Source organism: Xenopus tropicalis, chromosome 6 (genome assembly GCF_000004195.4).
Source record: "Xenopus tropicalis strain Nigerian chromosome 6, UCB_Xtro_10.0, whole genome shotgun sequence".
NCBI classification, from domain to species: domain Eukaryota; kingdom Metazoa; phylum Chordata; class Amphibia; order Anura; family Pipidae; genus Xenopus; species Xenopus tropicalis.
Genome location: NC_030682.2, coordinates 12,863,699 through 12,889,246, shown reverse-complemented (window position 1 = coordinate 12,889,246; position 25,548 = coordinate 12,863,699). Strand labels below are relative to the sequence as shown.

Genomic DNA, 25,548 nt, shown 5'->3' with positions numbered 1-25,548 from the left:
ATGTTGCCATTCATTCTGCAATCAGTTGGGATGAGTTTAGTACAGGTGTAAGGTTGTAATGGAGCTAGGAATTTGTTAACATGGGAATTATCTGTGTTTATCTCTGTTTAACTATACCCCCAAATAATATAGGTCTCATATGTAAAACCCTGCTTCATCTAAATAAACCATTTTCTTAAAAATAAACTTGTTTAGTAGTATGTGCCATTTGGTAATCCTAAATAGGAAACTGCCATGTTTTTTTCAAATATGTATTTATTTAACTTTCCATTAACGTGTTGTGGTGACAAAACATTAAGTTTAAACTAAGTCAAGTACAATCAGGCAGGGTATTGTGGCCTTGGTTGTATAGTCACCCTTGGTTTCCATTCTGAGCTATGCACAGCAACGGGTTTATGTGGTGAGCCCTGGGGGGTGGTCATTGGTCCTGGTTGATTTCACAAGATATTCACTGTATGTACTGGTCTCTCTCCAGCACCACTTGTCTAAAGGTATGAATTGCAAGGTGTCTGGTATGGGGGTGGGGGGAGAAATAGTTAGTGATTGTCTCTAGCCAGTCCATATGAAAGCTGTATTGTCGTTTCTGTTTGACTAAGGTTATTGGGTGGGATATTGTCAAACGCCACTGTTGAGGGATCTTTTCCTGGCCACAGAGATCTTTAACATTTACTCCCACACTACTTCCTGTTACAGTTAGAGCTGCATCACTTCCTGTCAGCTGATCTCTGAGGGAGCACACAGCCCATCACTAAATGATGCTTCAAGGTAAAAGATGTAAAAGGCCAATTTTTACCGATATATATATTCCAGTTTGGTACTATTCTTTAATAGGTGACTTACTATGATATATAGGGTGCAGCTACTGACACAGACTGCTGGGGGTGGTTATAGCTTCAGGCTTCACTTGGGTCAGTAGGTGCAAAGAGCCCAAATAATCCATACAGACTAGGCAGAAGCAATATCCAGTGGTGTAAGTAGCAAACCCGGCTAGCAGTGGCTGCTATATAGTCTCCCTTCCCAGCCCCTCCAAACTGCAAACTCCACCTACAAAAGTTATTTAATGAGTTTATTTCCCTTAAACATTAAATTATGGTAAATGCCAACAACTCAATTTAAGTTCAATACATTTGGTATTAAAATCAGCCTTTATCAAGCAGCCATGATGGATAATACACAGCAGAAGATTACAATTTGGGCTAAAAACTGTTGTTACCCGGTCTCTGTCATAAATGCAAGGAGCCAACTATGGCTTGGAATCAGCCTGATAAATAAAACCCAGCTTTTGCCATCACTAGAGAACCCAAGGAAAATAATGGGACTTGCACCTCCCCAACTAAAGCTGGCCACGCCCATGCACCTCCCCAACTAAAGCTGGCCATGCCCACACACCTCCCCAACTAAAGCTGGCCACACCCACACACCTCCCCAACTAAAGCTGGCCACACCCACGCACCGCCCCAACTAAAGCTGGCCACACCCACACACCTCCCCAACTAAGGCTGGCCACACCCACACACCTCCCCAACTAAAGCTGGCCACACCCACACACCTCCCCAACTAAAGCTGGCCACACCCACACACCTCCCCAACTAAAGCTGGCCACACCCACGCACCTCCCCAACTAAAGCTGGCCACACCCACACACCTCCCCAACTAAAGCTGGCCACACCCACACACCTCCCCAACTAAAGCTGGCCACACCCACGCACCTCCCCAACTAAAGCTGGCCACACCCACACACCTCCCCAACTAAGGCTGGCCACACTCACACACCTCCCCAACTAAAGCTGGCCACACCCACACACCTCCCCAACTAAAGCTGGCCACACCCACACACCTCCCCAACTAAAGCTGGCCACACCCATGCACCTCCCCAACTAAAGCTGGCCACACCCATGCACCTCCCCAACTAAGGCTGGCCACACTCACACACCTCCCCAACTAAGGCTGGCCACACCCACACACCTCCCCAACTAAAGCTGGCCACACCCATGCACCTCCCCAACTAAGGCTGGCCACACCCACACACCTCCCCAACTAAAGCTGGCCACACCCATGCACCTCCCCAACTAAGGCTGGCCACACCCACGCACCTCCCCAACTAAAGCTGGCCACACCCATGCACCTCCCCAACTAAGGCTGGCCGCACCCACGCACCTCCCCAACTAAAGCTGGCCACACCCATGCACCTCCCCAACTAAGGCTGGCCACACCCACGCACCTCCCCAACTAAAGCTGGCCACACCCATGCACCTCCCCAACTAAAGCTGGCCACACCCATGCACCTCCCCAACTAAGGCTGGCCACACCCATGCACCTCCCCAACTAAAGCTGGCCACACCCACACACCTCCCCAACTAAAGCTGGCCACACCCATGCACCTCCCCAACTAAGGCTGGCCACACCCACACACCTCCCCAACTAAAGCTGGCCACACCCATGCACCTCCCCAACTAAAGCTGGCCACACCCACGCACCTCCCCAACTAAAGCTGGCCACACCCATGCACCTCCCCAACTAAGGCTGGCCACACCCACGCACCTCCCCAACTAAAGCTGGCCACGCCCACGCACATCCCCAACTAAAGCTGGCCACGCCCACGCACCCCCCCAACTATAGCTGGCCACGCCCACGCACCTCCCCAACTAAAGCTGGCCATGCCCACGCACCTCCCCAACTAAAGCTGGCCACACCCATGCACCTCCCCAACTAAAGCTGGCCACGCCCACGCACCTCCCCAACTAAAGCTGGCCATGCCCACGCACCCCCCCCATTTATAGCTGGCCACGCCCACGCACCTCCCCAACTAAAGCTGGCCATGCCCACGCACCTCCCCAACTAAAGCTGGCCACACCCACGCACCTCCCCAACTAAAGCTGGCCACACCCACGCACCTCCCCAACTAAAGCTGGCCACACCCATGCACCTCCCCAACTAAAGCTGGCCACACCCACGCACCTCCCCAGCTAAAGCTGGCCACACCCACGCACCTCCCCAACTAAAGCTGGCCACACCCATGCCATGCTTGCCAGTATATGGGGCCCTTGGAAGGCCCACCCAACCAAAATGTGTGCAGAAGTCAGGCACCTAAATTTAAACCTAAGTTTATGGGCACCTAAATACATAGGCTGGTATTGAAGAATAACCTGTGCCAACAGGTGCCAACCCCCCCCCCCCCCCCCACACATGTAACAATCTGCCCAGCTCCTCCCAACATGCAATACCGCTCACAGTTCAGTTTGTGGAAAACTATACACCAAACAATGTCGGTCTCTATAATAATATATTGCATAAACAGCTCATATGTAAAGCCTGCTCCATCTAAATAAACCATTAACATCATATAAACTATCTGTTGGTTCAGTATTCATTCTGGGGGTGTAGTTTTCCTATAAGAGGGGGGGTCACCTTTAGGTTAACTTTTAGTTTTTATAGAATGGGCAATTACAAGCAACTTTTCAATTGGTCATCATTAATCATTTTTTATAGTTTTTGAATTATTTGCCTTCTAATACTTTCCAACATTCAAATGGGGGGGGGGTCACTGAAGGCGGCCACTAGTCACCCCTTGTCGCTGTTGCGCCGCTCCATCAGCGCTAAGCATTGCCGCAGGCTTTTGTTAGGCAGTTGCAGTTCCACAGGTGGCCACTAGTCGCCCATTGTCGCTGTTGCTCCGCTCCATCAGCGCTAAGCATTGCCGCAGGCTTTTGTTAGGCAGTTGCAGTTCCACAGGTGGCCACTAGTCACCCATTGTCGCTGTTGCTCCGCTCCATCAGCGCTAAGCATTGCCACAGGCTTTTGTTTATCAGTTGCAGTTCCACAGGCGGCCACTAGTCATCCAATGTCGCTGTTGCGCCGAGCCCCGCTCCTGCCCCTGCCCTTGTGCTCACTGTTCTGCAGACATGGCGGCCCACTGGGGAGTCATGCCTGCGCTCCGCCGGCTCCTGATCAGGGTCCCTGGGCAGCCCGTTCGCCTGTGCTCCTCCGGGAAGTTGGATGCGGAGCCGCCCCGGCGGCAGGAGGAGTGTAGTGCAGCGGCCGGAGGGAACATGGGGAGAGGTGAGTGCTGCCGGGGTGCAGAGGTGCCCAGGTGCCCAGGGCAGGCAGTTGGGAATGGATATTATTACTATGTATGTATGTATGTATGTATGTATGTATGTATGTATATCTTTATTTAGTGAGCTCTCTGAGCCCCGAGTGATTTATCATTCATTGTACCCTCTGCCCCTTCCCAGTGGCCGGACTGTTGGTGCTGCAGGGGCAAGAGATCATGGGGTATCAAGTGGGCCCGGCAGGTACCCGTAGCCCTCAGGGGATGCTGGGAGTTGTTGTCCCCCCCCCCCCCTTATACCCATGACCTTGGCATTGAGGCTTCACATCTCTTTGCTTGATGCACCCATAATGGCAGTGTTATAGAAGCCATTACCACTGGCCCAGGGAAACGCCACCCATATACACAGACCTGCCCCGCTCTTTGGGAGATGCTTCCCTAAAGAATGTAACCTTCCATTCCAGTACTTTCCTACGGTCACTGCCGGCCATATGCCCCTAGAGAAGGTATAGTCTCCTTCACAGCCGGCCATATGCCCCTAGAGAAGGTATAGTCTCCTTCACAGCCGGCCATATGCCCCTAGAGACGGTATAGTCTCCTTCACAGCCGGCCATATGCCCCTAGAGACGGTATAGTCTCCTTCACAGCCGGCCATATGCCCCTAGAGACGGTATAGTCTCCTTCACAGCCGGCCATATGCCCCTAGAGACGGTATAGTCTCCTTCACAGCCGGCCATATGCCCCTAGAGAAGGTATAGTCTCCTTCACAGCCGGCCATATGCCCCTAGAGACGGTATAGTCTCCTTCACAGCCGGCCATATGCCCCTAGAGAAGGTATAGTCTCCTTCACAGCCGGCCATATGCCCCTAGAGAAGGTATAGTCTCCTTCACAGCCGGCCATATGCCCCTAGAGAAGGTATAGTCTCCTTCACAGCCGGCCATATGCCCCTAGAGACGGTATAGTCTCCTTCACAGCCGGCCATATGCCCCTAGAGACGGTATAGTCTCCTTCACAGCCGGCCATATGCCCCTAGAGACGGTATAGTCTCCTTCACAGCCGGCCATATGCCCCTAGAGACGGTATAGTCTCCTTCACAGCCGGCCATATGCCCCTAGAGACGGTATAGTCTCCTTCACAGCCGGCCATATGCCCCTAGAGACGGTATAGTCTCCTTCACAGCCGGCCATATGCCCCTAGAGACGGTATAGTCTCCTTCACAGCCGGCCATATGCCCCTAGAGACGGTATAGTCTCCTTCACAGCCGGCCATATGCCCCTAGAGACGGTATAGTCTCCTTCAGGCTAGTGTTGGGGGTATCATTGCATATGTGGGTATTTGTCCGTGCCTGTCCCACAGTGCCACCTAATGGCAGCTCTGAGTTTGCCCCACATTGCTCCCTTGGCATTGATTAGTTTCAGCCCCGTGTGCATCTGTATATAGCATTACTGTACAATACCGAGAGAGTGCAAGCAGGGGGGCAAGCATTGAAATATATGAACTGGCAAGGTAAGGGTAAATATTGGGGCAGTTGGGCATGTAGGGCCCAGTTCTTGTTCAGCTGACAGCTGGGTACTGGTGTGTGTGTTTGTAGTTCAGTAACATGTAGGTGGGAAACAACAGGAGCCCCCTAGTGGCCCTGTGGCCCATGTGCCCATCCCATGGGGCTTATATGCCTTTCCTGCAGCATCATGTTGTGACCCAAATACCCCTTTGTTCTGTACTTAGAAGCCAAGGGGCTGCTTATGGAGTTTCCGGAGCCAAAGTCCCTACTGCACTGCGTCATCTCGCGAGCCCTAAGGACCCCCCACACCAAAGACAAACTGGTTTATATCCACAGGAGCAGCAGCGGCGCCAGGGAGAAGGTGAGTATCGCTGAGTTGCCCCTCTCTGCTGGTTACCATGGAGACCTGGCAAATGCACTTCTCCATAGCATCAGGAAACGGCTATGCGGTCTGTACTGAGGGGGGAACAATCTATTTAGTTTGTGGGGGGAAATAAGCAGCAATGTTGTCCACTGAGCATTTTAAGTGATAGTTACCCTTTAAAGTGGAAGTAATGTAAAGTGCTCTTCTGTGAAGTTACATTTAATGTATATAATCTTTAGTGTTCATGCTATTAGCAGTTTTACACTGATCACTTGAGCTGCTATATAACAGCAGCACATAATTATTATGGCCCAGGATACAGTGGGATTGTTATCTACTAACACTGTCCCTTTAATTGTCCCTGCCAGAAAGTGACGCTGAGGCTAAAATGGCCCAAACACATGGAAATTGAGGCCTCGGGACCAAAGAAGGTCGACGCGGAGCGGCAGGCAGCTGCTAAGGCCTGTAAGATATTCCAGGTAGGAGGGATGAGTATGGCAGCTCTGCGCCCCACACTCTTATTCCATTGGTCCCATAATTTCTTTAAAGGGGTGATACTTACTAACGTTCCCAGTTACTTCATAGTCACGGGGCATAATCTTTCCTCTGTACACTCAGCCCCTCACTATGGGAGGCCGGAGGAATGGCTTATTGGCAATTTAACCCCAATGCAAGGAGTAATTATAATCTCTATACAATAAGCTCCTCCCACCACTACTGTGCTGCCTTTGCACTATGAATAAATGTATCATTAAAGGCACATTGCTTTTCCTATGGTGGTGCCTGAGTGTAACGCCGATCTGCTTCCTACAGAACCTTGGCTTGCTGGGCCCCAGTAATGAGCTCTTCAAGCACAGTAAATACAAGGAGCTGGCCGGCCAGTTTCCTGTGTGGGGGGTCACGGAGCAGCACGAGGAGCAGAGCTGGAGGGACCCACAGGAATATATCTGGGAGCAGAGAGATGGTAGTCAGAGGGAACCAGAATACAGAACAGAAGAGTCTGTCCCCAGAACGCGGAGAAAGGCCAGCCGGGAGTCCAGGTACAGGCCCGACATAAGCAGCTCACAGCAGCCCCCCTGCCATTTGCTACAGTATGGAGAGATCCCCAACATTGCTAGTCCATATTGGTACCCTGCTGCCTGGTGGGAGGGGCATGGTGAGGCTGGAGGGAGGGGCATGCTGAGCTTAGTGGGAGGGGCATGGTGAGGCTGGAGGGAGGGGCATGCTGAGGCTGATGGGAGTGGGATGTGCAGGGGCATGCTGAGGCTGGTGGGAGGGGCATGCTGAGGCTGGTGGGAGGGGCATGCTGAGGCTGGTGGGAGGGGCATGCTGAGGCTACAGTTTGGGGAGAGCCCGATAGAGAAGCTGGCACTACACGCCATAGATATGTCACATGCCAAGTTGCAGGTCCTGCAGTGTTTTGGGGACACATCAAGGGTTGTTGGGACTGAGCTTTGGGCTCGGGCAGCTGATTGGTTGTGTTTCTGGGCATATAATCCAGACAGACCGATGGTGACATTTGGCCTCACACACATGGGAGTTACTTTGAACTAATTTGCACTGGGATAGAAGCTGAATGTTGGCAGCGCTGTAACTCTGTATCTTCCCCCCCAGGTCTCTTTCCATAGATTTGGCTGAAGACGCTGATGCCTTACAAGCTTTGGGTCAGTTCTCTCAACCCAAAAGTTTGCTGGCCACAGTGGTTCAGAGAGCCACATCCTCCTCCAGTCCCAGGGTAAGTGGCTCATCCTCACCAGCCTCCCTGTAGCCCTACTGTCCTTTCTGCAATGACCAGCTTGATCTCTATGGCTAAAGCCACACAGGAGGCAAAGTCTTCTAGTATAAGGATGCTACAGAGCTTGCCGGTGTATGATTTATTTCTCTGGCTCTTGCAGGGCCATGTCCATTACCAGTGTGAGGGGGGACGGATCAAGTCCTGCCATCTGACCCTGAATTGGCCGGAGACTTTAACGTTTGTGGCCCAAGGGAGGCGCCGGACAGAGGCAGAGACTAAAGCAGCCGCACTGGCTTGTCAGAAACTAAAGGTATGAGACTGGGATGTGGGGGCATTAGTCATTGTATTTAGCTACCCCTGGGGGCAAGAACCGGTGCCATGATTACTGCCCAGCGCAGACTGACACAAAGGGGAACTACCCCAGCGCCAGAGATACAAATGGTTGATTAGTGCTTTGCTGGTACATGAATTGCTTAATACGGTGCATCCCTAGCACAGACTATAGGGGGCAGCACTGACACTCATACCTTAACCCCTTCCCTTTTTGTACCCTACGTAGGCTCTGGGGCTGCTCGATACAAACAACAAGCCACTCTCCCATGCCATGTACCACCAGCCGTACGTGCAGCAGCACCGAGAGCAGCAGAGGCAAGCGAAGAGGTTCCATGTTCCTGAACCCGTGCTGCAGAGGATAGAGGATTATCTGTACCAGGTAGGGCTGGAGGGACTGGGTCATGCTCTGTAGCAGCCTGTGGCTTTCCATGTAAATGTTTCCCAGCATCCTCTGTCTGCCGTCAGCCCGCAGTTGTAGTTCCGTGGCAGCCACTGGGCACTGATCCCTGCACTAAATCATCACCTTTCCTCTCTTTTAGTATCCATTAGAACCCCCTTATCCATCCGACCAGACAGAGGCATATGTAGAGGCAGATATGGAATACGCACCTGATATGGAGGAGGCTTCTGGGAGCATCAATGACGCCATCACTGGCAGGAAGTTCCGCCCACTCTCTCTGCAGGAAACGGAGCGGATCAGCTGCTCCCTGCGGGATCTCTGGAGATCGAGGCAGCAGCAGGAGGTTGCATTGATGAGTCTTCCAGTAGACGGGCAGCGCGAGTCCATTGTGTCGGCCATTGAGCGCCACCCTGTGGTGGTTATTGCGGGGGACACTGGCTGTGGAAAGACCACCCGCATCCCTCAGTTTATCCTGGAGGACGCCATTCTCCGTGGGCAAGGTGCAGACTGTAACATGTTAATCACCCAGCCCCGGCGGATCAGCGCTGTGTCTGTCGCTCACCGCGTCGGCCATGAGCTGGGCCCCACGCTGCGCAGGAATGTGGGCTACCAGGTCAGGCTGGAGAGCATGCTGCCTCCCCGCGGAGGGGCTCTCCTATTCTGCACTGTTGGGGTCCTGCTGAAGAAACTGCAGGGCAACCCCACTCTGGAGGGTGTGAGTCACATACTGGTGGATGAGGTGCACGAGCGAGACGTCAACACAGACTTCCTCCTCATTCTCCTGAAAATGGTGCAGCAGCAGAACCCCAAGCTCAAGGTGGTGCTAATGAGCGCCACTGGGGACAATGAGCGCATATCCAGGTACTTCGGGGGCTGCCCTATCATACGGGTGCCGGGATTTATGTATCCCGTGAAGGAGCATTATTTGGAGGACGTTGCGGCCATGTTGGGCACAAGCGCTGATCAGCTCACTCCGGTAAGGCCACGAGCCCTCCTTCTCAGTATTGGTATGTATACACATGGGAGGGAGCTGCCATGCTGCTACACATCAGTCTATAGGGGTGTGTTTACTAAGGTTGGAGATAAATATCCAATGCCCATAGCAACCAATCAGCAATTAAACTGAAATGGTCACAAGTTAGAAATCAAAAGCAAAGATCTGAATGGTTACTATGGGCAACATCACTGGTGATATTTATCTCCAGTCTTAGTAAACACGCCCCCCATGTATATGGGCAATGTATATATTGTGAGTGGAAGGTACTGCTATATTAGGCCTATGGTAGCTCCCACTGACAGGTATAATTGGAAGAGTAGAGAGATTTCTGTGGGCAGTGCAGCCGGTACCCATAATATACTCACTGTGACCATTTTACAGAGAGCGCACAGGTCACACTGGGGAGTCTGGATACCCCTAACAGTGTATATGCTATACTGACCTGCATAATGAAATGCCCCCCCCCCCCCCCCCCATAACCAATCACCTGTCCATTCCTTCCCCATCACAGGCTGACATGGAGGAATGCGTGCCAGACTTGGATCTGATCAGCAGTGCCATCCTTCATATTGCTGACAATGGGCCGCCAGGTAAGTGCTCCTGCAGCAGTGAGTGCCTTTTAGCACAAACCATCCAAACCAATGTATCCACCAGTACAGCCCATTCCTGGCCTTGTGGAACTTGGGGCTCCTTGGCAACGATAACATTTTGGGACCACAATGGGGTTCTTTACCATTCCTTTTCTATCCTTGTCCTTAGGTGGGATTCTCTGTTTCCTTCCCGGCTGGCAGGAAATCCGGGGGGTGCAGCAGAGACTAGAGGAGAAGCAGCAGTGGGCAAAGGAGAATTTCCTTATTTTACCAGGTGAGGGCGCCATTTCATTTAATAACCAGCAGGGGGCTGCAGATACTTCTTAGTGCCTATAGGGATAGATAAAAGCTCTGTAACTGCTCTGCAGCTCCCTGTGTGCCAAGGGAGGCAGGGTAATGGAGCAACAGCTCCCTCTTGTGGTCATAGTTGCATTAACTTTACCCAATCCACAAAGACTGGGAAAGTACTGAAGTACAGTGCTCTGTGCCTGGGTGAATCCCAGGGGTAGAATAGACTCCCTTACCCAGGGAGGATTTCTATTGGGCTCAGCCCTTCATACTCTTATCTGTACTGATCCCTAGTGCACACTGAATAGGGCTTTAATATGATGTATAAATATAAAGTTAATATCAATATGAACTTGCCCTTTAATGACATGGGTCCAGATAGGAGTTCTGTACATTTGGTACTTGGCAACGACCTTTCTCTCTCGCTCCAGTTCACTCCAACATTCCCATGATGGACCAGCAGAGCATCTTCCAGCGCCCGCCCCAGGGAGTCCGGAAGATTGTCCTGGCCACCAACATCGCCGAGACGTCTGTTACCATCGATGACATTGTGCACGTGGTGGACAGCGGGATGCAGAAGGAGCAGCGCTATGACCTCAGGACCAAGGTGCCTCATTTATATACAGTGTGGGGGGCCACTGAGAGGTAGGGGGGTGGGATGGTCTATTCAGGTTGGTCCATTTTGCTCATGGTTCCTGGCTTTGTTGATGCAGGTTTCCTGCTTGGAGACATCTTGGGTCTCCAAGTCCAATGTCACCCAGAGACGTGGGCGAGCAGGGCGCTGCCAGCCGGGTTTTTCCTACCACCTCTTTACTCGTGAGCAACACAAAGCAATGGCCACCTTCCAGGTGCCCGAGATCCTGCGCACCCCACTGGAGAACCTGGTACTGCAGGCCAAGGTCCATGTGCCGGAGATGACGGTGAGGTTTAAAGGTTCTGGGATGGGAGGGGGCCATGGATACCAGTTATAGGTAGCCTTGGGTGCCTGCGTGGCTTTAGCTCTCTGATCATTTGCTGTTATTCCTGACGGCTACAGGCAGTGGAGTTCCTATCTCAAGCCTTGGAAAGTCCGGAATCGCAGGCAATAACTGATGCAGTGCAACTCCTGCAGGAAATCAGTAAGTGAGGTCCCATCACCACAATGTCTGGTGGGGAACTTGGGAAATAAACTGCGGGCAAACCAAACCCATTGGGCATATTTCCCCTTGTGTGTCTGTAGGGGTGCTGGATAGTGAGGAGCAGCTGACATTACTGGGTCATAGAGTTTCCAACATCTCCACTGATCCCAAGCTGGCCAAAGCCATCGTCCTGGCCTCCATCTTCCGCTGCCTTCATCCCATGCTGGTTATTGTTGCCTGCCTGACCAGGGACCCGTTCCAGGGGGGGCTGCAGAACAGAGCGCAGGTCAACAGAGTAAGTGGGGCTGCAAAGAAGTGGGAAATAGAGCACAAGGCCACTTGGAATGGGATCTTGGACTCTGTGTTCCCCCGGTACTTACCCAGGTTCAGGGCTCTGATTTTCTGTTTTCTTGGCTGCTCTCTTTCCTATGGGCAGGACACAGAGTGGCTTGGTCTTAACTGAACACCCTGATCCTAGGGTCTAGTTCACTGGGTCAATTAATCAGCCTTTGATGCAGGATCCCATGCTAGAGACCACCCACAATTAAAGTCAAGCCGGCCAATGGGAAATCATAGTAATTTCTGTTTGGCTTAGGTACCCTGGTGCAGAAGAGAAATATCTTTCTCTATGGGTTCCAGATCCTCATGAGGGCACATTGACTAAGAGCTCCTCCCCATCAGGGGTTAATATTTCTAACATTTGACTGATAGTCACCGGGACCCCCAGACTCCAAGTAAATGCATACTCTTAGCATAAAATATCATTTGATTAAACATTATCAGATTAAAGTTGCCCTCACATTTGAGTAGAATAAAATGTAATGATCCCAGCTTCAGCGCCCCCAATTATCAGTCAGTGATGGGGCGCCCCCTGGTGGCATCACAGCCCGACAGCTTCCTCAGAGGCCTGTGTTAGTCGCATGTCCTGAAGCTTTATACCCCCCGCTTGTATACTGGTTGCTATAGGGACCTACCATACCAATTTGCCACTCCCATTTCAGGTGGGATGTTGCATGTGTTACCATGGTGAGCCTCCCTCCTAATCTCTTACTCAGCCACATTCCAAAGTTTTGCATGTCACCATGGTAACCTGCTCCCCACCTTTTTTATAGACCGTACTCTCCTCTACTCTATGGGGTCATTTATAAAGACACTCTGGTAGTAACCCATGGCAACCAATCAGGTATATGTTTACCCCCAGTGTTATCTATTATGCCAAGGACTAAATGTTCCGCCAAGGCAACTTTCACATCTGCATTATCTCTAAGTTCCAAAAAGGGCTGCCTTTTTTTTTTTTTATAGTCCTGTGGGAGAAAAGCTCTATATAAATGATCCCCCTTTCTTTATATTAATCCTGTTGGGAGTATAAAGTAGGTTAGTGGAACCGTGGCCACTAGAGGGAGCCCTGGCTCCCTGCAGCTGCTTTAAACTGAATGCTCTGCCCCCATCAAGATTGTTATAGTTGGCAAATACTCGTGTTGGATGTAAGCCCCACCCCTGCCTGAGCCTGGGAAGGAGAGCAGCTCAGAATCTTGTAGTTCTGGCACATTGAAATTATTATGTGGGGGTGGATATTTTGATCGTTTCTAGTGGGGCAAATGATTAGGGGACCATGTGTTTATGGGCCCAAACCCTGTGTATATACAGAATTAGACACATGTCGCTATTTAGTGTCTGGAATGAGAGTGCAGGGAAGGTTTGTAAGTTTGGTTATAGGGAATGACGCCCCCTTGTGGTGGGGTTGTGCTCCTTATTAGGCCAAGAAGGCCCTGAGTGCCGAGACCCGCAGTGACCACCTGGCGTATGTGCGAGCCTTGCAGGGCTGGGAAGAGGTGCTGAGCCGGCGAAACGGCACGGCCAGGGAGAACTTTCTAGAGACCTACTCGCTCTCCCCCGGGGCCCTGCGCTTCATCCAAGGTACGTCCAACAGTAGGGCAGTCTCTTCCCATTGGCAGGGGCTAAAGGGAACTTCATTGTGTAAAGTAAATGTAATGTTTTCCTTTAGTGCCATTACCCTTTACTTAAATTGCTCACTTACACGTGCTACACTGCTGCCTGGCAGTGCCTGTGTGGCTGAAAGGGGATATTACCCACCCACATAAGCTTATAGAACATTGCTTAGATATGTGTAATTGATTGATTTGCTAATACCACAAATGTGTAACAGGAGCGCCCTCTGCTGGTGTATCCTGGGTGCAGCTTGTCAGAATGGCTAAAGCCGAAGGGTGCATCTCCTGACGCCCCTCTGCTCCAGCCCCCTGTCTATAGCACCAAGTCACACCTGGGGCAGGATTTAGGCCACGCCTACCTGATCACATATTTACCTGCTTTCCTACTCGATGCCGTTAGGTCTGGTCACACAGTTTTCCTCCAACGTGTACGATGCCTTCCTGGTGTCTGAAGCATCTGAGTGCAGAGATGGCTACTCCCTGTGCAACCAGTTTAGCCACGAGGAGGAGCTGCTGAAGGCCGTGCTGCTGGCCGGTCTCTACCCAAACCTGGTCCAGGTGAGTGCTGGCCAGTCCGGTGGCCCCTGTTACTTATTGTGTAATGGCCCAGTTGTTGCCAGTTATAAGCGGCTCCAAAAGAACTTACCTGGCTTTTTAAAGGGGAACTTTGCCCAAGTTGTAATATGCCATTTGTATTGTGCCGCTCTCACCTTCTGCCTCTGCCACTCTCCCAGGTCAGGCGCGGATTTGTGAGCAAAGGGAAATTCAAGCCCAACAGCCTCCTGTATAAGACCAGGGAAGGGCCCGTTCTCCTTCACAGGACGACCATTAACAGGTAAGTAGGGTGGGGCTGGGACTTGATAGATTTATCTGAGAGAGTTGGGGACTGGAACCAGGAACTTTATCCCCCACCAACCTGCTATCCCCTGTCTCTGCCCCCAGGGATGAGAAGCACCTCCCCAGCCCCTGGCTCACTTACTTCCTGGCAGTCAAGTCCGGCGGCAGTGTCTTTGTGCGCGACAGTTCCATGGTGCACCCCTTGGCCGTGCTGCTATTGGCTGACAGCTCTGTCAACCTGATAGGTGAGTTCCTCTGCAGTTCCCTTGGGGTCACGTTTATGGTACCAATTCCCATCTTCTGTAAGGCACAGTCCTATGTACTAGGCTGGTATATATGGGCTGTGAGCCCCCCTGCCGTTAGCCAGAGCTTATGGGATGGAACCTTTAGGTCCCCAACACCTTTGGTGCCTGGGCTGCCCTCTTTCCACTGATTAAACAAAGTTTAGAAAACCAGACCATGGGAAAGAGAGCAGCCCATAAAACTGTGAGAAAACGAGACCATGGGAAAGAGAGCAGCCCACAGAACTGTGAAAAAACCAGACCATGGGAAAGAGAGCAGCCCAGGAGCAAGAAATAGAGGGGCTCATGTATAGACACTGGGCAAATTCGCCACCTTCTCAATAACTGATAACAACCAATCAGTGATTAGCTGGGGTTATTAGTCAGCAGCCATGTTACCTGACAGGCCTAATGTGTTGCTTACAGATCGGGGCCAGCAGCTGTTGGTCAGCCTGTGTGACTGTGACCTCCTGAAACTGGAAAGTGACCGCCGCACTATTGCGCTGCTGAACGATTTGCGCCTGGCCCTGTCGCGCATGGTGAAGCGGAGCCTGAGCCAAGAGCTGCCGGACTTCCCTGCCCACGTACAAGAGGAGCACGAGCAGCTGCTCTCCATATTGGTGCAACTCCTGAACAGCACCGCCACCAGCTTTGGGGACAGAGCAGAGCCCCTCCTTGAGGAATGATTTGCACTCACGGTTCCCACTACTGCAATATGTACACTCTCAGGCTGTTACCCAGCCATTTGCCCCTGGGGCAGAGCAGTGAAGTCCTATTTGGCACTTAAGCAACAAAATAAAGTATGGAAGCCTCTGGCAATTGCTGGACTAGAACCCCCGGCATCTACCAACAAGTGCTGGGAATTGTAGTTCTGCAACAGCTGGGAAGCTGAAGGTTGCAGTAGATTCTGGAATTCTGTATAGTTATATTCTGAGCTCTTTCTCCCTGGGTGGAGAGATGACGTTACTGCAATGGCAGAACCTTCTGACAAAGGATATTTATTTTAATATATTGCCCATTGGTACAGTCTGTTAGGGGGGGTCACCCTCTATTTGGCCAGTGATACGGACTGTTGGGGGGAGTGACCCTTCTCCTGCTGAAAGCACTGTTATTGTTTGTACAGAGAGATATATATAAAACTAGTTACTTTGTTAATTAAACACTGTGGATAAAGTATATGTGCAGTTGTGCTTCACAAACCTGACACAAGGGGGCGCAATAAACATTTGATTGTAAGGGATAGTGTACCCCTGACTGTAAATAAGGATATTAGAAGTCACCATTCAAGCTTTGCCCATCCCTGGCCCCAGTCCATTGCCGGTCCAATGGTCCCCATTCCAGTTCTGTTCTTCCCCCACCCAATGGTCCCCATTCCAGTTCTGTTCTTCCCCCACCCAATGGTCCCCATTCCAGTTCTGTTCTTCCCCCACCCAATGGTCCCCATTCCAGTTCTGTTCTTCCCCCACCCAATGGTCCCCATTCCAGTTCTGTTCTTCCCCCACCCAATGGTCCCCATTCCAGTTCTGTTCTTCCCCCACCCAATGGCCCCCATTCCAGTTCTGCTCTTCCCCCCACCCAATGGTCCCCATTCCAGTTCTGTTCTTCCCCCACCCAATGGTCCCCATTCCAGTTCTGTTCTTCCCCCACCCAATGGTCCCCATTCCAGTTCTGTTCTTCCCCCCACCCAATGGTCCCCATTCCAGTTCTGCTCTTCCCCCACCCAATGGCCCCCATTCCAGTTCTGCTCTTCCCCCACCCAATGGCCCCCATTCCAGTTCTGCTCTTCCCCCCACCCAATGGCCCCCATTCCAGTTCTGCTCTTCCCCCCACCCAATGGCCCCCATTCCAGTTCTGCTCTTCCCCCCACCCAATGGCCCCCATTCCAGTTCTGCTCTTCCCCCCACCCAATGGTCCCCATTCCAGTTCTGCTCTTCCCCCCACCCAATGGCCCCCATTCCAGTTCTGTTCTTCCCCCACCCAATGGTCCCCATTCCAGTTCTGTTCTTCCCCCCACCCAATGGTCCCCATTCCAGTTCTGTTCTTCCCCCCACCCAATGGCCACATTCAGGTTCCATCACACCCTCAGCCAAGTCATCATTGAAGCTGTCCTTCCCCCACCCAACAATTACATGAAACTCTGGCAGAGAATAACCAATTGATAGAGACAGTTTAATTATCCAATAGAAAGTCTTTTACTGGTATACCACTGAGAACATGCTCCTCCCATTGGTCTGTCCCTCCATCACCAAATTGATGAATATTTACTTCATTTAAGAGCAAACGCTGTAAAACCCATGCCAACTGATACATCCTTGGTTGGCAACAAGTCGCTCTGTGAGTAGGAAACACCATGAGCATCATGGGAAATAACTTTCCCGCCAGCAGAGTGAATAACACGCCCCCTTCTTGCTACTTGTAATAGGAATATAACACAATATGAATGTGTGGGAGGTGCTAAGGAAGGGCGTGGCTAGTCTGCCAGTAGCTTCTAGGGGAAGACTAACTAAGCTTAGCCGGCACCTTCTTAAAAGTCGTCACACATGGGCAAAAAGTAAATTAACTTCCAGCTTTCACCATTTCCATAAAACACAATGACAGCTTCTCTTCTGGATATAAAATCCCCAGTGGAACAGATCCCGGTCATTTTGCAGCCAGTTTGCCTGACACCAGTTGGTAAAGGTCCCATTTCCACCTGCCTTACACATCCCAAAGGGAAACCCCTCCCCAGATATGCAGGGCTCCCCCCTTCCATTCTCATGAGGATACATACTGCATGACCACCCCATCAGTAGCCCCCTCGCCAGTGTGCTGGATATTAGCAGGAAATGGTCTGAGAGTTACAGGATATAAAATGGCCGCGGTATATACTGTAGTCTATCCCAGGGCCATACACATGGGCAAATGGATCCATACACGGGTATGAATGAACAGACACGAGACAATGAGTATATGGGGCAGAAAGTGGCACAAGTACATAACTGGTGGAATTCTGGGAACAGGATATTGGCCAATGGCAGCACACATCCTGGAGCAAGAGGGGAAGAAAATGGCGGCTACGGGTTCATAGGGTCAGAGACAAAAATACACTATTGCTTCCATCAGCACTTACCTATATACCAAGTGCACTGCAATAGGCCAAACACTGCCAATAACAGTGGGTACAGCTGGCACCCCCCCAGGTAAGGTGCTGAAGAGCAACTGGCACATTGCGGGCATTTTCCATAAGAGATCCATGGGAAGTTTATGGTTCTGATAGGACTTTGCTTTGGGGAGATTACCCACATCAACTGCTGCTAATGGACTGGTCATTACCTGAGAGTATTTTTTTTCCCCTCCCCCATAATGACTGGTAATTTTGTCCAATGTTGCCAGGGGGCATCTGTTTTCTGGAGTACTGGGCCTAGGGGGTATGTTGGGCAAGGTCAGATGACTGATCCCAAGGTATAGGGATCTCTTAGGCCATCAAACTGGGGGGACTTAACAGGAATATGATGAAGTGGCCCCATATTTTATATTACAAAAGCCTTGGGAGTATCGGGGGGGGGAACGTGTTGTCTGTACACAGTGTAACAATCTCACCTGTACAGGAGGAGAACCTGTGCCCAATGGGATTGATGGGTCAGTGATGCCAAGGGCTTGAGTGCAGGGGGCAAAAAGACAGGGGAAAAGCGGGCATCCTGGGTAAGTGCATCTATAGAGGCAAATAGGTGGGGTAAAAAGACACTTAATTCTGATTTGAGCTGAGGGGCAGAGTAAAGCAGATCTACCGACTGACTGACCTGTCTCTGCCAGTGACGAGTTATTGTCTGTGGTTAGTGGAATGGACTAGAAGGCACTGTGAGAACATCGGCCAATGGGATTGCTTATACAATGCTCACTTTGTTAGGCCAGAAACCAGAGTCAGGTGCTTCTAGCCCTATAGTAGAAATATGGGCCATTCAGGCACGCTGGGCAATTAGGGGCAACTTGTCACCCAAGCTCTTTCCCAGCTCTGTGGGCAGGCAATAAACTCTCCATCCCCCCTATGGCAAATAATAGGGTTCCTTGGCGCCAAGCTACCCAGGCAGGACACTATGTAGTTTGCCCCAGGGAGTGGCCACTGGGAAGGAGGGGGAGTAAGAGTGAAACATCACCGATACAAAGGGTTTGAGTGACACGGAATGGCTGGGGGTGACAGACGGGGGGCCATTGCTGAGCATATGACGGCCCATTCTCAGCGATTAGATGGAGAACTATCAGACCATTGAATCAAGTTCTGTTACATTTTAATGACATTTTATTAGAAATCATGCAAACTTTTTAATATATAAAAAAATACAAGTGCAATAAGAGCTGTTCGATGGTACAGACTGCGGGGCAGCAGGTAACCGCCCCCCACACCGCAGTTATAGGGGCCCCCCCACATTCTCTCTCCGCTGGCTCCGCCCTCCCCACCCAATAGAGCCACTGCCTTCACTCTCCACCTAAATGCTTCTTGTGATTGGTTTGTCAGAGTAGCCGACGTATGTACACACTACCGGTTTAGTGTCTGTCACAGCACGTAAAAAGGTTAGTTCAAACCACAATCATAGAAAAAAAAAAAGAAATAGAACACGTTTATTTAACCGTTTAACCTTCAGTATTCGCCATTAACACTTCCTCAAGTCACATTGAGAGTTTCTGAGCAGAAAACATACATTTAAAACCGTCTCCTTTCCACGTCAGGGATTGGATGTAAATGGCCCTGACCAATAATATTAAAAAATGATCCCACCCCCCATTGTCTGGGGATCCTGATCCCTTTCGGAGAAACCCACATACGCAGACCCACAAATCCGCCGCAATGGAGATTCTTTGTTCCATTGCAGACAACATCCTCCTCCCCTCTTCCAATATCATCCAATTAAATTAATGCACCCTACAGGATATAAAAAAAAAAAGAAAAAGAACAAAAACATGGTCACGAAGCTCGATATGTTGATTAGAAGCGGAGACCGGGCGAGCGGCCAACGCCCAGCGCTACGGGAAGAACAGATACGGGGAACCGTCGGCGGCGCAATGGTAGGCACAGACCATTTCCCACTAGCACAACAACAACAGGTCTGAGCTCTACGGGCACGACGGCCTACGTGTGTGCACGGGTGGCATATTTATATATATATATTCATATACTTAACATTTATTATTATTATTATTATTAATATTAAATAACAACACTAGAAAGGCGAGATTGCAATGGGGATGGTGTCACGGAGCTATGGAAACCACACGATCAGGACTAGCTTCTTAACCATGGCTCTGGCTTGTTATAGAGGGGCTGCCAACTCATATCCCCCGGCTAGAACCGCTCCCAATTCCCACGTGGGTCAGCCACCTTTGTGGAGCAGCAATGTGGAGTTTATAGGAATTTCCATAAATTCATTAAATGGGTTGAATCCCAGTCCCCAGGCAATGTATTATGATATAGAACAATATAGTTAGTGTAGAACGGTGTATAGAGAGTGGGCCAAATCCAACCATAAGGGGCTAGCTAAAACATACTAGCAGCTAAAATACATAGAAACATCACACCCTATCTATCTAAGCCAGACACAGAGTTAAGAAGACTAGGCTTGGCCGGCTGTTACAAAGTGCAGAAAGAATGTCAATGGGAGCACAAGCCTTGCCGGGGAGGGAAGCAGCAGTTACAGCCTTGAGAGGACGTTATGGAAGCGACAGGCAGCTTCGGCGGCGGCGAGGAGGCATCGGGTGGCACAGGCCCGCGCAGTCGGAGGTGCTAAGCCACACAGGATGGGATATGTGGGGAGGTTTAAGTGCTGCCTGACAGGCTGGAGGACATGGGTTTCGGATGGAGATGTCGTCTCCGTGGTCCATCTTGCGCCGGCGGCCTCGCGGGACATCACCCCCCACGGCCGTGTTTCAATCTGCAGTAAAACAGTGTGTGGCGGATTTCGGAGGTGGGTTGAAAACAAGCGGGAGGGGAAAACATGACAAGAGTTTGATGGGGATGAGATTGGACAATGTGGGAAATGGATGAGGACACCACAAATTCATCGTTAGATGCCTGAAAAACAAAAGTAGCGGTTTTACGTTTGTAATAATGAAAGGGTTAATAATCTTCAAGATGAGGGGACTGAGGTACAGGCTCGGCGGCCCATTCTCTAGCAATGTGGCAATCGTTTCCTCCTCCTCACAAACCGCAATTACAGTGTAAAGGTCTCCTTACTTGTCTCTGGTATTAGAGCGTTGAAGCTTTCCCTTTGATTAGCGCCCTCTGCTGGGCTTCTCTCCCCCAGTCCATTCTCCTGCGCTTCCTGCGTTGGGGCTTCTGTGGGAGTAGCTACGTCTCCATTCTGGGAAGGAAGAGCCTGTTCCCCAATATTTTGGCTTTCGTCTACCTGTATCATTGGACAAGGAACAGATCAAATCAGGGTTCCGCGCAAATGTTCTTTAGGTTGGTCAGTAAGAGTAAAGCCCATTAGTACAGACAGAAATGAACACTTCACTGATGCACAATAACTGCCTTCTTACATACATTAATTGGGTGCCATTTTGGGTATATACACTGTTTTTTGTCTAATATGTCTAACAGAGGGGCAACAGGGCTTCTTGCTGTGTATTCAGGAAGCAATAGTTCTGGTAGGAAGGGGTGAGATGGGGACAGACTGGGGCTGAACATGGGTGGGGATCAAAGACATGGCCTGTATCAGTTCTGCACAATTTTTTTAACCCATGTTGGGTCGAGTCGCACAATTAAGGGCTGTGATTGGCTATTTGGTCTCATGTGGACTGTCAGCCTGTGGGAGGCCCAGTTTGGAGTAAGCCCCCAAGCCAGGAATATATAACTGGGCCATTGCTTTGACCAACATAATGGGGGTGTGAGTAACATGTTGTACCAGTATGTAGTTACTGGTTAGGTATTACTGGCCGATATGAAGTTGCTTTTTACAAACAGTCATGTGATTGGGGGAAAGTTAAAATCTCACCTTTGCACTCTCCTCCTGGGGCACCTTTGCCGTGTCCTGCTTTTTGGAATTGCCAGCATTTGTCTCCCCGGCACCTAGGAAAACACAAAGTACATTACAGACATTAGTGGCAGTTGAGCACACTGCCATGTGTATATATATCTGTATGTGCAGGTAAGCAAATCACATAATAGTTAAAGGGGTGCTTCACCTTTATTATAGTTCTGGAAAAATAAAAACATACAGTCATTTAAAGGGGACATATAGTGTGGCAAACAATACTGTGCCAATGAATTGAACTCAACTAAATAGAGCAGGAATGGGCTTTTAAAAGTAGCGTTTCCGGCTGATTTATTGAAATTTTCTCCAAACCCCCCACTAGCCCCGCCCATCTGTTCCACTTCCTGCTGGTTCCTTTCCCAGGCTGTGCAGGGGGGCCAGCGGCACTCAGTACACTGCACTGTAGGATAGGAATCAGCAGCTAGGCTGGCCTGATAGGGAACTGAAGCCTGTCTGTGTGTGACTGCAGGGCTGTGATTGGTTACCCCCCTCCTAAAGGCCTTAGGACACACCCACCTTTCATTTGAAACCCAGACAGGGACCTGAGAGGATCTATAGGGAGCTCCAATAAAGGGGCCATTGTTACAGAGAGGATTAATGTTTAGCCCAAAGGGAAACCAGCACCGTATATTATTCATAACTGCCTACAGGGTTAGGGTTCTGTATACACCATTCTAATGTTGCCAGCACATCCATGATCTGATTGGCTGATGCGATTCAGCCAATGAGATCAGTGACTATCAGGAACGGCAAGAGCAGTAGTGAGCCATGCCTGCGCCTCCCAGCAATGGGCCCCTCCTGGCTGGCAGAATGAAGAGACTTTATGCAGCACTATCAGTGCAGGTAGATATATTTACAAACAACTGATTTTTTTATTAAACCAAATTGCAAATATCATGTAATTGACTAGATCTTTTTTTTTTTTTTTTTTTTTAAACTGTAATAAAGGTGAACCAGCCCTTTAAATAAGCTGAATACTGGGCTGACAAGACATGCCCACAAGGCAGGGCAGAAGCAGCCATCTGATATGGTCATGTCCTCCCATAAATAGATACTGTCCAACAGCATTGAGTTTCATGCAGAGAAACGCATTTCACACAAACCGTATCGCCCTCACAAGTCATTTTGAAAAAATAGATTATCTGACACCCACCAAACTATGCACAAAGATAGTAAATAAGACTATTCTTCTTTCAATTTTTGTTCATCAGCATTCCAGTTTTGGAGTTTTAGCAGCTGGTTGCTAGGGTCTGCATTACCTTAGCAACCAGGAGGTGGTTTGAATGAGAGAGACTTGTATATAAATAGGCGAGCCTGAATAGAATAAAATAAGTAATGAAAAGTAACAATAAAACTGTAGCTTCATAGAGCAATAGGTTCTTGGCTGCCGGGGTCAGTGACCCCCATTTGAAAGCTGGAAAGAGAGTCAGAAGGCAAATAGTTTTTTTGTTTTTTTATAGTTTTTGAATTAACAATGAAGACCAATTGAAAAGTTACTTATAACCGACCATTAAGTAACCCTGCCAAACTAAAAAGAGGGTATTACCTGGTTTGTGTTTGATAGTGGGCTTTGAGCCACATTTGGAAGGAACTTTTGACACGTCGACCTTCTTGCTGAGGATGTTAACCTGAAACCAAGAGAAGTTGTTTTAGTGGATTTTAACAGGAGGACACAGAACAGTAGGTGAATAATCCATTCTTCTGCCCACCCGTAAGCAGGGCTGTGCTACATCCAACCATGAAAGCCTTCTGCTGGGTACTATGTGTAGCCTATGTACATGCCACGGCCTTCTATAAACTCATAATGGGTTTGTGCGGCAAAATGCACTTTGCTATACACTAAGTGCCAAACAAGGCTGCTTGCATGCCTACACGATGCCTGGAAACTAGAATATAGATAGCACTACGGAACTAAAGAAAATAGAGTTGAGTAGTGTCCCACCAGTTGCACCCAAGGAAAGGAGACCGAGAGAATAAGGAACCCAAAGGTACGAGCTGGTAACGTTGGTACAAAGAGGCACCGAAAGCCGACAGGCCCAGGTTAGAGAGTATCTACTCACGTTGGCACTGCCAGGTTTGTGGGCACCGGATGCTTGTGGGCGGGTACCCGCAGCTGCTGGCTTTGCAGCATTTGTAACCTGAAAACAATATGCACTTTAGTGGTCTTCTGCTTCAGGCCCAGAGGGGCAGAGGGGAAAGTGGCAGAAGGGTTGGTAGAGGGTGGGAAGAATGGATTGGGTGCTACTAAGAAAAAAACTCTTCAAACAAAGGAGAATTTTACAGAATTATTCCAGAAATATGCATTTTTTATCAAGTCTAGAAAATAAAAATGATTGTGTTTGGTTCCAATAGTTTTTGTACAAATTGGCCGGACAGTCGGAAACGCCAATCAGTCAGTGACCCCATCAGTCTCAGTTACACAGTCACCGCCTGATTTGATGCCACTGTGGCAGTGTGTATGGCAGGACTGGCACAATATCCAGTTGTTTAACCGCTTCAAATGCGCCCAGGAGATCAAAACGCCAAGTAGATGACCCCCAAAGACACCTACGGAAGGGAGGGGAAGACAAAAAAGCCTTGTGCGGCTGTGGGAAGATGTTGAATTGCAGGGGTCAGTTACTATAGCTTTCCTGGCTGAGCTTGGGGACACTGTATGCAAGGCCTAATTTTATTATTATTATCATTTATTTATAAAGCGCCAACATATTCTGCAGCGTTGTACTGCACATAGAGTGTTACGCTCTGCTGGAGAAGCACCTACATTTGCTCAGCATTTAGTTACATGGAATCAAACTCTCAAATCTGGCTAAAAAAAAAGATGCATTTGAGCTAACAATCTTATCCCCAGCTTCTGTGCCAGCTAAAAAATGGTGGAGAATGCACCATGTGTGCCCCAGACAGCGAGGCCTACCCTGCAAGCAATTATTACCCCAGCAGCGTCCGGTAGTGAGATTATCTTTTACTAACCAGTCACGAGAGTTGGGAAGGGAATAGAGCAACATTATCTGCCATTGAAGTGGTTTTGGTCTATAGCAATTGCTGCTTATCGGTGCTTTACCCAAACAATACCGTATCCAGAGCAATCCCGTTAGTGACGGCGCCATCTGCTCATTCCAAACAGCTGCGCCAGCATTTCCCTGTAAACACGGATTTGGCCCTGGTGGGATTTAATTAACCTTGAAAGGCAAAAAAACGCCACCTCCTAGCGGTGCACTATATACGCGTTTCGGGCCGTCCCGGTTAGGAACACTGCCAGTGCATTAGGGAATATAAAGTCTTCACGTAGCAGTTTTGAGTTCTTTAAAGTGGAGGAGCGACTCTCCAGCTGCATTAGCACATTAATAAGTTATGAAGTGCCCAGAACAAGCACATTTATCCGTGAAAAGATTAAAAACCCAAGCAATATATATGCAGATATCATCCGCTATACGGGGGCTGCTTGGGGATTTATAGGGTATCCATGGAAATGGGACAAATGGAATCAATTCCTCGGTGTCGGTTGTGACTCACGAAGGTCTAAGCCTCCCACCGGAGCAGCCAGTCAGAAGCATAGAGAGCCAATGACATTGCCAGCTTTGATTAAGGTCATGTAGTTCAGAGGTGCTGGGTGTATTTTGCCTTTAGTAGAGCCAAATAGCAATGGAATTGTGTGTTAAATACACCCCCATGAAATACTAATGCTCTGTGTCTGCCATGCCGCATATCTGAGCTCTGCCCTAACTCATTAGCTGCACATTAAAGGGGAACTGTCACCCACACATAAATCATTCTTACCCGTAATGTTTCAGAATAAAATCTTAGCTGTCAATCATATATTGCCTGCCCCGCCTCTATGCCGAAGGCATAGAGGCGGGGCAGGCAATATATGATTGATAGCTCAGATTTTTAATTACTTTTACTTTCCATTTAGCACTTCCTAGATATCACCTAGATGGCAAATGCATAAGATTTTGGGGTGATGCAAAGCATTCCACAAAATGGCGCCAGCCTGCTTACTGTGACTGTAAATTCCAAGAGTGAAGGGGGGAAAAATTTATATGGTGTAAGTAAAGTTTATTTTGCTCAACTAACGTGATACAAAAGGATTTGGAATTATTTC

At 49.6% G+C, this 25,548-nt stretch overlaps 2 protein-coding genes across 19 annotated transcripts in view; one reads left to right on the top strand and one right to left on the bottom strand.

Moving 5' to 3' along the window:
• Positions 1-727: 727 nt before the first annotated feature.
• dhx30 (DEAH-box helicase 30) lies at positions 728-15,621 on the top strand. 2 transcript variants are annotated; one of them, XM_031903755.1, is made up of 19 exons: positions 728-765; positions 5,778-5,914; positions 6,286-6,396; positions 6,731-6,957; positions 7,532-7,652; positions 7,813-7,962; positions 8,212-8,364; positions 8,525-9,361; positions 9,894-9,972; positions 10,142-10,246; positions 10,692-10,867; positions 10,974-11,180; positions 11,297-11,378; positions 11,480-11,673; positions 13,136-13,295; positions 13,728-13,885; positions 14,062-14,162; positions 14,270-14,409; positions 14,872-15,621. In XM_031903755.1, the coding sequence occupies exons 1-19, from the start codon at positions 753-755 to the stop codon at positions 15,129-15,131; spliced, it is 3,411 nt and encodes a 1,136-aa protein (XP_031759615.1). In that variant the 5' UTR covers positions 728-752; the 3' UTR covers positions 15,132-15,621. The 2 variants fall into 2 exon arrangements, with proteins under 2 accessions (XP_031759615.1, XP_012820430.2); XM_012964976.3 differs by lacking the exon at positions 728-765 and adding an exon at positions 3,840-4,059.
• A 3,082-nt stretch (positions 15,622-18,703) lies between these two features.
• The window catches only part of map4 (microtubule associated protein 4), a 104,528-nt gene continuing 97,683 nt past the window's right edge, over positions 18,704-25,548 (bottom strand). For 13 of the 17 annotated variants that reach the window (XM_031903811.1, XM_031903809.1, XM_031903818.1 and 10 more), the window contains 5 exons: positions 23,510-23,587; positions 22,996-23,077; positions 21,411-21,484; positions 20,651-20,822; positions 18,704-20,488 (listed from right to left, as the gene is read on the bottom strand). In XM_031903811.1, coding sequence (XP_031759671.1) covers positions 20,481-20,488; positions 20,651-20,822; positions 21,411-21,484; positions 22,996-23,077; positions 23,510-23,587 — 414 coding nt within the window. In that variant the 3' untranslated portion in view covers positions 18,704-20,480. The remainder of the gene's footprint in view (positions 20,489-20,650; positions 20,823-21,410; positions 21,485-22,995; positions 23,078-23,509; positions 23,588-25,548) is intronic. The other 4 variants (XM_031903819.1, XM_031903822.1, XM_031903824.1 and 1 more) reach the window with 2 other exon arrangements.

What these genes read in the sequence shown, in the direction of transcription:
- dhx30 (XM_012964976.3), top strand. Translation starts at nt 3,903, where the DNA reads ATGGCGGCCCACTGGGGAGTCATGCCTGCGCTCCGCCGGCTCCTGATC. An exon ending in CGGAGGGAACATGGGGAGAG is followed by an intron (nt 4,060 to 5,777) that starts GTGAGTGCTGCC and finishes TTCTGTACTTAG; the next exon opens with AAGCCAAGGGGCTGCTTATG. An exon ending in GCAGCGGCGCCAGGGAGAAG is followed by an intron (nt 5,915 to 6,285) that starts GTGAGTATCGCT and finishes TGTCCCTGCCAG; the next exon opens with AAAGTGACGCTGAGGCTAAA.